This window comes from Capricornis sumatraensis, chromosome 6 (assembly GCF_032405125.1).
Source record: "Capricornis sumatraensis isolate serow.1 chromosome 6, serow.2, whole genome shotgun sequence".
In the NCBI taxonomy this organism is placed as follows: domain Eukaryota; kingdom Metazoa; phylum Chordata; class Mammalia; order Artiodactyla; family Bovidae; genus Capricornis; species Capricornis sumatraensis.
In genome coordinates this window covers 74,114,166-74,125,850 of record NC_091074.1, presented here as the reverse complement: position 1 = coordinate 74,125,850, position 11,685 = coordinate 74,114,166, and the positions used below count along the sequence as shown (strand labels likewise).

Sequence of the window (11,685 nt, the reverse complement as noted above, 5' to 3'; positions counted from 1 at the left end):
GGTTCTTGCAGTCCCAAACTTTTCCTCTTTCTCAATTCAGTTCAACTTATACTCTTATTTGAATGTGGCTCCAGGTCTGAAGAACAGTGTTCTAGCAGGGAGAGAAGACGCCAGCCCTCAACTACCTGTGACCAGGGCGACACCCATCAGTAAATGCACGCCAGGGAAATTCAGGGAGGGTCAAGCTTTGTCCTTGGATCCTGCGCTCTACGATCTCGGATTCCCGGAGCGCGGGGAGCTTCCGGCGCGGGCCCGCCCCCTCCTCCTGGGGGCGGAGCCTGCCGCTCCCGCTCCCGCCTCCCCGGCTGCGCGCGGCTGCGGGCCGTGATCACGTGAGCGCGGCGCGGCGGAGGAGGGGTCCTGATTTCCGGGCGGCGGAAGGAGACGCGGCCGCGTGAGGACGAGGCGATTTGAAAACACGCTTCGGGAGCGAGAGGCTGAGGCCGGTGGCGCCCGCCGTTGCCCACTGGGCTCTTCCTCGCACGTTCTTCCCCTCTGCCTCCGCGCCCGGGTCCCGGCCGGGTCCGCAGGTGAGCGGTCGCCCCCGGTCGGGCCGGGCCCTCCCGGGGCGCGGGACGGCGCGCGGCCGTTGCCCCGGGCCGTTGCCCCTCGGTCCGCGGCCCAGGCGGGTAGGGCGGGCTGGGGTCAGTCTGCGTCCCCCGGGGGCCGGGTCGTGGCGCTCCGACAGAGCAGGGCCTGGGTGCGGAGAGGGGCAGCGCGGGGGCGGGGCGCCCCGCGGGCATTTGAAGCGTTTCAAGTGACTGGGCGGGTTCGCGCGGTTTCGGGTCTAGGAGACTTTTAGGCCGGTGTGCGTTAATTGGGCCCCGCTTCCTGGACTGTGGTCCGGACCGCCTTCCTCTGTGGGAGAAGGAAAGATAGTTTCTTGAAAACCACGGGGTCTTCGCTTATGGGATACGGGACCAAAGTCTGGGGTTGAGGATGCGCAGTCGTCTCGTACTCAATTCGGCCCTCGCAGTCCAGGTGTGGAGTAACCAGCCGAGCAAGTTCAGACCATCGGACGTCTCGAGTGGTCCTGGTCTGGGATATTTGTTCTTTGGAAAGTCAGGTGTCTCCGATTGGCCCCTAGGTAGAGTTTGGAGGAACTCGTGAGCGTAAAGGGTTAGAGAGGAAATTACCAAAGGCCGAGTACAATGTGACTTACTGAGGGTTTTTTTTTTTGGCGGGTGGAAAGAAGTTGGAAATTAGGAGAGGGTAGTGAGGTGGCAGACAAACTAGCTGAAATTCGGTTCGGTTGAAATCCTGGTAGACTAGACTCTCCTTTTTATTGAAATTAGAAAGCCTGTAGTTGGAGCATATGAAATTCATCTTGAAAACTTTTGAGGCTCACCTGCTTCAAGTGATGTGAGAGCTCAGTCCCTGAGGTTGGTGTTCCTACCATCTATTCGATACCAGCTTCTGAAAAAGTGGCTTGTGTTAGCTTCTCAGTTGTATCCGACTCTTTGTGAACCCATGGACTCTAGCGTACGCTCTCCAAGGGATTTTCCAGGCAAGAATACTGGAGTGGGTTGCCATTTCCTTCTCCAGGAATCTTGCTGACCCAGGGATCGAACCGGGTCTCCTGTGTTGCAGGCAGATTTACTCTCTGAGCCACCAGGGAGGCCGTTTGGTTTGCTGTATTATGAAAATCTTGCTTTTAAGCGAAAATAACAGTTGCTGTAGAACTCTGAGTTCCTAGTATAATAATGTTCCCTGTGTACCATAATAATAATCTTATTAGCTTGAAAAGTCAAGGAGAGGCGGTCAGTCTTGTTAGCTTTCCTAACAGAGGGAGAACAGAGTAATTAATACTGAGTGGTGGGTAATGCTTGTACAAGCTTGACTGTGTGTTGGACCCTGATCAGCTAGTTAGTGGCTAAAGATAGCACAGAGAATAAGGGGGTGGAGGGTTAATTGATTCGATTTTTCTGAATATCTTGTTCGACTTGTTTTCATCTCTGGTACTAGATAGTAATTGTAGTGAAAGCTCACAAACTGTGCTTGCTTATTTCAGAGAGGCCAAGTGAGTATTACAGCCCTCTTTGTAGTTTTTACCTACTCGTATTTTAGACCAGAATAACTAGAGGTGTGGGTGGGCTGAAAATTTGATATTGGAATAAATGAAATAAGGCAAGCCATTTTGCCACCTTTCCCCCAATTCTCACCAGGATTGCAGTATATATAGCATAAAGTTGGTTTTGATGAATTCAGTCTTATTTACAAAACCCTCTTTCAAGTCCTTAGTAAAGGACTGACACATCTTTTAAATGGTTTTAGCATCACCCTCCTTGCATGGTCTTGTGAGAACTGAATGCTTTTGTATATCTGCTATTATGCTTGATATGTACTGGTCATGAGACTAAGAAAATACACCTTTGTGCTTATAGCATATCTGTTGACCGTGCCAGGCACAGTTCTGAGTATTTTACACATGAGCTCATTTGCTCCTCATTCATCTTACCTAGTAACAACTCTATGAGGTAAGCATTATTATTAGCCCGGTTTTGTAGATAAAAACTGAGACAGATGGTTTAACTATGGCTATAAAGTGCAAGAGTCTGGATAAGAGCTAGTTGCTCTCTTGTATCTGCTCTTAACCTATGTAGCCAAACCCTAGGTGATAGGGCTCTAATGTGTTAAAACCTTGTAACCATGTGAATTTGAATGTAATGTCATAGGTGATTAGCTTCTAGATTCCTGAAACTTCAAGTTTCTGGTCTTGCACCAGCCATTTTATTAATCTTAAAATAATTCAAACCTTCATTTTGTTCAAATTTCTTGAACTCCCGCGTGTAGCGTTGTGACTTAAAAAAAGTAGCTAGGCATAGGATAATTATGATAGGTCAGGGGAAGTTTTATTTATTCCAGAGACACCTACTCTGGTGGGTATACAGTGCAAGGTAGGGTTTATTATTTTTGTGTGGAAAAGGCTTCAAGAAGGGCTGAGCCAGTTCCAGGTATAGAAGGCTATTTTTTTAGATAGAGGTTAGTTGATGGGAAGATAAAGCTGTAGAGGAAGTTAGGAAGGATCGCTGACCGTCAAACCCAGGTGTTTTTACTGTAAGCAAGTAAAAGCAGCTGAAAGCTTGTGAGCCTTGATCAGATCTGTGTTTAGAAAGAGCCCTTTGGCGATTATCAAATGGACCATGAAGTGGACACTAGTGACAAGGCAGGAATGCTGGTGGGGAAACTTGAACAGTCTTGGGTTGAAATAAAGGATTTAAGCAGGGAGTGGGAATGGGGAGAAGGCACAGATCAAAGATTTTGTGTGTAAGTGGGATAATCTGTGTGTAAATTGAAAGAATATGATGGAGAAAGAGAAGTGCAGTTCAACAGGGTTATACCTGAGTGGTTATAATAGCGGCCTAGCTGGTCTTTGTTCCTTAGCTCTCTGTTACACTGTATTTCCTTTTATATTGCTTTTTTTCCCTCCTCTTTTTGTTTCCGGTTTGTATCTAGTCTGAACTTTTCCTGGTGTTCAGAATGCTAGTACTTTCATTTTTGCCTATACCAAGCTTATCCCCTTTTCTTCATCTCTACTGTTTTCCTTGCTCATGAAATGCCCAGTGCCTGTCCTTGCTGCATATCTGAATCGTCCCCATTTTCAGGCACTCAGCTTAGGTTCATGAAATTTTTCCTAGCTATTACAGGCTGCATTCAGTAATAAAATTGGTTTAGACTTTGTTTTGCTAGAGTTTCTTGGGGGTTTCTGGGGGCCAGGAGCTTCCCAGTAGGTGCAAGGTATACCTGTAGCAACTCTGCTATCTCCCTCTTGTCCTATGAAAACAAAAAATTTTCAGAAGTTTTTTTTCCTTTTTTATTGAAGTATAAATATATTAATTGAAATATACACAAGTTTTCTACTTAGCACATTGCTCGACCCAAGATTCCTATTTAGAACATTGCTTGACAAAAGGTTGCATAGTGAAAAATATCTTAAGTAAACTGACTTTGTTGTTTCTTTATAAAGGTATTTTCCATTTAATGTTTTGATGCATTGGCATGGTTATTGTTGATCTTGATAATGTTAGAGTAATGTAAAGGTTAGAAAATACCTTCTCTATTCTTCTATAATTTATCTTTGGTCTGTATTCATTGTTTTTAAATTAATTCTTTCATCATAGTACTCAAGAATGACCAAAAAAAGAAAACGCCAAGATGATTTTCAGAAAGTAAAACTAAAAGTTGGTAAGAAGAAGCCCAGGTCAGAAAATTCTACTCTTACAAACTTTAAAACGAAGACTATACATCTGCCCGAGCAGCTCAAAGAGGATGTAACACTTCCAACAAACAATAGAAAACTTAACATAAAGGTAAATCATAAACATTTTTTTTGATAAGATAGGATTTTCCTTAAAGTCATCTAGAATGGTGTACTTTTATGGAAAGTTGTTTTAACTTTTGAAAGTGAAAGTGAAGTCGCTCAGTCGTGCCCAACTCTTTGGGACCTCATGGACAGTAGCCAGCACCAAGCTCCTCCGTCCATGGGATTTTCAAGGCAAGAGTACTGGAGTGGGTTGCCATTTCCTTCTCCAGGGGATCTTCCTTACCCAGGGATCAAACCCAGGTCTCCTGCATTGCAGGCAGACGCTTTACCGTCTGAGCCACCAGGGAAGTGGCTGAACATTGGAGTTTATCTGTTTTTCAGAGGTCATGCTGGCACTACAACTTGCCCACTTCCTCCAGAAACACTTGCTCAGCTAAAGTCAAAGTGATTTCTCCCTTGGGTATTCATGTGATAATTTAATACGTCATCTGGAAGTAATTTTTATATCTTTTTGATGTGTCAAGTTTTTGATGTGACAGGTCTTCAGCTGTTTTTATAGCTCATTAGGATAGGACCCTGTCTTACCCATTTTTGAACCTTTACAATGCATCGCTATTCCAGATTCATAGTAAATGTGTGAAATTAATTGAAATTTAAGCAGTATTTTTGCTTAAAAATGTAGCAGCTTTATTGAAATGTAATTTGCACATAATATTTATTATTTAAAGAGGACAGTTCAGTGGTTTTTAACATATTTACATTGTTAGGCTGCTATCACAGTAATCTAGTTTTAAAACATTTTTGTCACTTTAGAAAGAAACCTTATACCTATTAGAAGTTGCTCCCCATTTCTTCCCCACACCAGACAGCCACTAAGCTATCAGTAAAGATTTGCTTATTCTGGACTCTTCATATAATGGAATCATGAAATGTGGTCTGTTGTTACTGGTCTTTCATTTAGCATGTTTTTGATGTTCATCCACGTTACAGCACATATCAAAACAATACTTCATACCTTTGATGTGTCAGATAGTATTGCAGTGCAGAGCTGTGTTATATTTTTTCACTCAGCAGTTGATGGGCATTTGCTTACTCCCACTTTTTGACTCTTATGAATAATGCTGTTAGAGACATTTGTGAACAAATCTTTGTGAAGATACACGTGTTCTAGTTTTGCTTTCTAATGTCTGCAGGTTAAATAATATCAAAAAGATATTTGAAGTTGTGGTTTCTTTACAGATTATATAAATTATTCTAAATAGAATTGCCGTATGTTACACTCTGAATAAAATACACAGACACCCTGAAAGACCACTTAAAATAGGCAGAAAATAGTGTAAATATGTATATGGTACATAGTAGGTCTTTAAGTGATAATGATGATTGCTATCAGTTTAAACGACAGTGTGCCTAATCCTGTGTAATTTCAAAACGAGAAAATACTGACTGAAAGTTAAAACAATTCTTTTATGAAGCCAAAGCTACGTTAAAGCTAAAACTGTTCCTGATCTTAACAAAAGGTACATTTTTCTCAAAGTAACACTTGAAAAATACCTACTGAAGCAGCCCTTGACACCCACTGAAGTGTCACTTTATTAGCATAGTTTCAGTTAGCACTGTTTATTTGAAAATGATGTGTATGTATATGTATATACCTAAAACCTGTATTTTTATTTATAGGATTTGCTGTCACAGATGCATCACTACAATGCTGGGGTTAAACAAAGTGCTCTTCTTGGACTTAAAGACCTTTTGTCTCAATACCCATATATAATTGATGCACACCTTTCAAACATATTAAGTGAAGTGACTGCTGTGTTTACAGATAAAGATGCTAATGTACGATTAGCAGCAGTTCAACTTCTTCAATTCCTGGCCCCCAAAATACGAGCTGAACAAATTTCTCCATTTTTTCCTTTGGTAAGTGCCCATCTCTCTAGTGCCATGACTCACATTACTGAAGGAATTCAGGAGGACTCTTTAAAAGTTTTGGACATTCTGCTGGAACAGTACCCAGCTCTGATTACTGACCGTAGCAGTATATTGCTTAAGAATTTTGTAGAACTTATTTCTCATCAGCAGCCGTCCAAAGGACTGGTAAATAGAGACAGATCCCAGTCCTGGATACTTTCTGTAAATCCTAATCGGAGACTCACTTCTCAGCAGTGGAGGCTGAAAGTCTTAGTGAGACTCAGTAAATTCCTTCAGGCCTTGACAGATGGATCCAGTAGGTTGAGAGAAAGTGAAGGACTTCAGGAACAAAAAGAAAATCCCCATGCCACTAGCAACTCCATTTTTATCAACTGGAAGGAACATGCCAACGACCAGCAACACATCCAGGTTTATGAAAATGGGGGTTCACAGCCAAATGTCAGTTCACAGTTCAGGCTACGGTAAGGATTTCAGTTACGTCCACACTCAGTTTTCCTGTATTGAATTATAACTGCTGACCATTGATGGCTAATGGCGGGAGACACGCAGGTGTCTTCCAAAGTTTCAATAGTTACTCATAATTTAATTTTATTTACTGATGGGAGGAGTCATTTCAAAGTATACTAATTTACTCATTTCTAGCAAAGCCTAATGGAAAGTAAAAATTGATCATCTTTTGGCTTTGTCTTAGAGTTCTGTTTTTCTTGCTAGTGTTGATCAATGTAATTATCAATTCATGGTGCTTCATTTTACTGGTACTTAATATATTTAAGATTTAAATTAAGCAAGGAGTAATATTTTTTAATTAAAAATTTTTCATTCTTACCTTTCCTTGCTAGGTATCTGGTTGGAGGACTAGGCACTGTGGATGAAGGCCTGTCGTGTACTGAAAACTTGAAAGGATTTATTGAGATAATAATTCCATTGCTAATTGAGTGCTGGATTGAAGCTGTGCCTCCACAACTAATGGCTTCTGTTGGAAATGGTATAGAACGAGAACCTCTGCAGGTTATGCAGCAAGTTCTTAATATTATTTCCCTTTTGTGGAAACTCTCTAAGCAGCATGATGAAACTCATAAATTGGTGAGAACTATTGGGTTATTTTCTGAGTAATGCCTTTTATCATAACTGGACAGATTAAAAATCAGTGTATTACTACTAACTGGTTATGCATTTTCCAAAAAATTCCCAAGATTTAACTATAAACTTGTAACATTTGCTCAAAACTGCAAATTAAAATAATTCTTTGAGTTTGTTATCTGTTTTAATTTTTAAGTGAAATGTACAGCAAGGTGCTTGATTTCTTTTTTTATTAACTATAATAATGTTACATTGTATTATTTATGGCAGATTGATTACATAGGAACATTCTAGTGTCTGGAGACCTCTTACTTGATTTAAAAAGTTGGTTATTAAGCAGTGTCTTCCAGTTTGGGCCACGTTACAGAGTTTATGCCAAGAAATGGATGAAACCGAAGATCTCATATCTAACCCTGAGTTGTTTTTAAACTATTACATTTCAGGGAAGAAGCTATATGTAAATTTGCTTGGTGTATGCTTTTTTGTTTTCTTCTTGATAAAGAATGTAAATTGGAAAGCATTTCTTAAAGTTACTTTTACTGTAGGTAAGCTGCAATTGCTGGTATGGTGCAAGTGACGTTAACCTAAGTAATTCCAAGTCATAGAACAGTTTCCAGCTAGCAAACATGTTTCTAGATGAGTGAATTTACCTCCTGTTTGGGGAGATTTTGAATATTGGTGGGCTTTTTAAAGGTGTTTTGTTGTGGGGAATATAATACATAGTCCATGGCACAAGTAAGGAAGAACATGCTTGAGTGATGCTGGATTAATGTGGTTAATCTTAAAAAAGGCAGCTGCTCGAACAATACTTTAAAGCTTGGAGCATCGTTTTATAGGAGAATTTCTGCAATGACTTAACTAGGAAGTTGTGACTCTTTGAAGTTGCCTACATATGTACAGAATGGACAAGGCAGTTTTTTAGTTTTGTTCAGTTCTTTTTATTTCAGGCATTTGGGTGTTTAATTATTCATGGGCACCTTAATGCTTATTATTGCTTTAGTAATATTTGTAATTAGATAGAATGGTAGGACTAAACGCAGATTCATTAATTGTGTAGTTTTGGATCATCTACTGTCATTCAGATAACACTGCTACTGCTGCTGCTAAGTCACTTCAGTTGTGTCGACTGTGCGACCCCATAGACAGCAGCCCACCAGGCTCTGCCGTCCTGGGACTCTCCAGGCAAGAACACTGAGATAACACAGAATCTAAACACTGCCTTAGTTTTATGAATATTTAAAATAGTATGTTTTAGAAATATTCTGTGCTATTACAACTAAAATTATTTATTAGTTCATTAACATAGGATACTAAATTCAGACGACTGTTTTGCACAGACTGTTGAAGGTTATGTAGAATAGTAAAGTGGGATAGTGTATAAAATTGAAGTAAACCGAGGGTGGTTAATTCAAATAGAAATAGTATTTAAAAGCATCCATTGGTAGAATTCTCTAATTTACCATGGCAGATTTGAACTGTAATAACTGAATAAGGTAAATCTATTACTTTGCAGACAGAGTATAAATATGTATGTTACACCAGATGGCATTAAAATGCCTGTTATTTAATTTTTCATTACCATTCCTGCTGTTCCTCTTTCTCATTCACCTTAGTTATAGCTTCGTACTTAAGATGTTGAGCAGTCAAAGTTCAAACTTTAGGAGGAATGAAATGGCATTCCTTGGTCTTCTAATTATGCACCACAGGCTGAATTTTTTTCAGAAAATTCAGAAAATGTGTAGGTTTTCTGTTGATAAATTGGCATCTGTATTTGGGTGCAACCTAAGGGTAACTGACTGCTTACTTTTTAAGTTTTGCTAAATGCATATAGTGTGTTTGTATTTTGCTGCATAATTGAGAGGTTTCATTTTTGTCCAGGTATTTTTTTTTTAAAAACCTTTTTAGGAATTTGAAATCTTTCATTTTTGGAAAGAAATTTCAAGTTAACACTAAATCTTATTTGCAGTGGTTGAGTACTCAGATCCTGACTGAGGTGGTTTATTTCTAATACACTCTTTGTATCCTTAGTATCCTTAATTTAAAGTATACTGTGTTTAATATTTTTAAGACACACAGTTGTTTTAAAATATAATGTAACATTAACTTTTTAGTTAACTTCAGTTTTTGGAGGCCTCTATTAATAACTTTAGGTCAGTATTATAATTTTATACACTACGGAGATTTTGTTGTATCTTAGCTTTGTATTTTAATGCTTGCTACTTTCAGTCTAAATGTTTCTTTATTGTTTCATTTTTACCATGAAGATCAGAATTTGTGAGAAAGAATTGGATGCAAAGGTTAATTGAGCATCTGTAAATTTGGCTGTTTAATTAAAATTCAGTTTCTCAGTAAACAGTGGTCACATTTCAAGTGCTCAGTAGCCTCAGGTGGCAGGTGTGTTGGACAGCACAGATATAAAATAGCTCTGTCACTGCAGAAAGGTCTTTTGAATAGCACTGCTTTGCAGTAAGTTAGGTTCTGTGCTAGACTGGGAATACAGAGATAAACATGACTGACAAGGCAAATACTTAGCTCCTGGTGGGGTTGAGAGATGATGTCCAACAAATAGATGATGTCCATCATGTCATCATTAGGAAGAAAGATGAAAGTGGGATAAGAGAGAACATGTAATGAAACTGCAGGGAGGGGATTGTTAAATAGGTGGTCGGGAATGCCTTCTTAACATCTACATGTCACTGAATGAAGAGAAGGAGCAAGTCTTGTGAAGACCTGTGGAAAGAACCTTCTAGGCACAGGGAACAGCAAGTGCAAAACCCTGAAGTGAGAACAAATTTGACATATTTGAGAAATGGCAGCAAGGCCTATGCAAGTGCGGTCCTGGGACAGTGGTGGATGATGAGGGGGGAAGTGACAGTAGCCACATCGTGTGGTTCCTTGTGGTCTGTGGTAAAGAGTTACAATTTTAACCACATTGGAGGGTTTTGAGCAGAGGAGTGGTATGATCTAAATTATGTTTATTTAACTTTAATATGTCACATTTACAAATAAAACAGTAATAAACTCCCATGTCCTCATTCTCCAGCTCTAGCAAAACTGGGGCCCAACTGAGATCATTGATCCCATGGATGACCTGTCCTTCCTTTATATACATTATCTCGTTTATCCTTTCCTGTAATATTTTGAAGTGTGATTTATGATTTAAACGATCACCCTGGCTGCTGTGTAGAGAATTAAGTTTAGGGGGGCAAGAGGAAAAACATGAGGACCATTGGGAGACTGAAACAGTAATCTTAAGTGAGAGGTGATGGTGGCTTGGAGTCCTACGGTAGCTAGTGGTTGAAGTGATGAGAGGCAGCTGGATTCTGGTGAAAGCAGCTTGAATGCTGGTGTATATAGTAAAGAAAAGAGGAGCAGGAGTGATGCCTGTATTAATGGTCTAAATGATGGTGTGACCACACATAGGAGAGTTCAGTTTATTCATGTTAAATTTAAGATGCCTGTTAGAAGTCCAGGAGTTGTCAAGTACATGTTTTTAGGTCAAGAAAAAGAGAAGAACCTAGTGAAGGTAACTAAGGAGATGTACTGCAATAGCTAGCTATTGATTTATGGTCTGAGTTTGGCCTCCAGTTTTGCTGGAGCTGGAGCTAGCTATTGTAGCATCTCATGTCCCATATCCCAAGCAACCCCTCAGTTACTGGCAGACTGCAATGATTGGTCCTCTGGATAGCAGGAAATCAGTGTTTCAGGTAGGAGAACATGATACATTGAAGAATACTGCTGAAGAATTTTAGACAAGTACAGTGACTTGTGAAGGTGTGAAATGCCTTTAACAAGCAGTAGCATTTCTAGAGAATAGTTACTCTTAAATGGAATACTAGGGAGAAGATTTTCTTGTATATTTTATAAATATTAGTAGTTTGAATGTAGAATTTTAGTAAATCTTAACTTTCTCCCTTTTTTCTCCTTCTAAGTAGATAAATGCATGTAAAAATAAAACCAGCAAAAAGAACTGTGGGTGAAAATTGGATGGCCTAACAGTTTATTCAGATTTTAAGATATTTACATATTATATCATTAGCAGAAGATGTATTATAAGGGTAAATTTGTAAGTGAATATTGACAAGTTGTTGTTTCTGCTTAAAGTCTTATTTGCTATTTTAAGTTATTGTTTCTTATAGATTTTCTAATCTGTGCTTATTTTACTAGGAGTCATGGCTTCGAAAGAATTACCTTATTGATTTCAAACACCATTTTATGAATAATTTTCCATATGCCTTAAAAGAAATAACCAAGCAAAAAAGGAAAGAGACAAATAAAAGGTATTGCCATTCTCTTCCACTGTTTAATCTGACATTTTCAGAAAACAGTCTTAAACTGAACTTTGTACACTGTGAGGTGTTTTTATATAGACTTTGTGAAGTAAAGATAAAAGCTATAGTATCTGATGT

General features: G+C 39.4%; 1 protein-coding gene across 3 annotated transcripts in view; it reads left to right on the top strand.

Annotated features, from left to right (window-relative positions):
* Positions 1–416: 416 nt before the first annotated feature.
* The window catches only part of LOC138080908 (testis-expressed protein 10-like), a 29,629-nt gene continuing 18,360 nt past the window's right edge, over positions 417–11,685 (top strand). For all 3 annotated transcript variants that reach the window (XM_068973793.1, XM_068973792.1, XM_068973791.1), the window contains exons 1-5: positions 417–530; positions 4,122–4,310; positions 5,945–6,657; positions 7,036–7,279; positions 11,444–11,556. In XM_068973793.1, the coding sequence (XP_068829894.1) occupies positions 4,131–4,310; positions 5,945–6,657; positions 7,036–7,279; positions 11,444–11,556 (1,250 nt within the window). In that variant the 5' untranslated portion in view covers positions 417–530; positions 4,122–4,130. The remainder of the gene's footprint in view (positions 531–4,121; positions 4,311–5,944; positions 6,658–7,035; positions 7,280–11,443; positions 11,557–11,685) is intronic.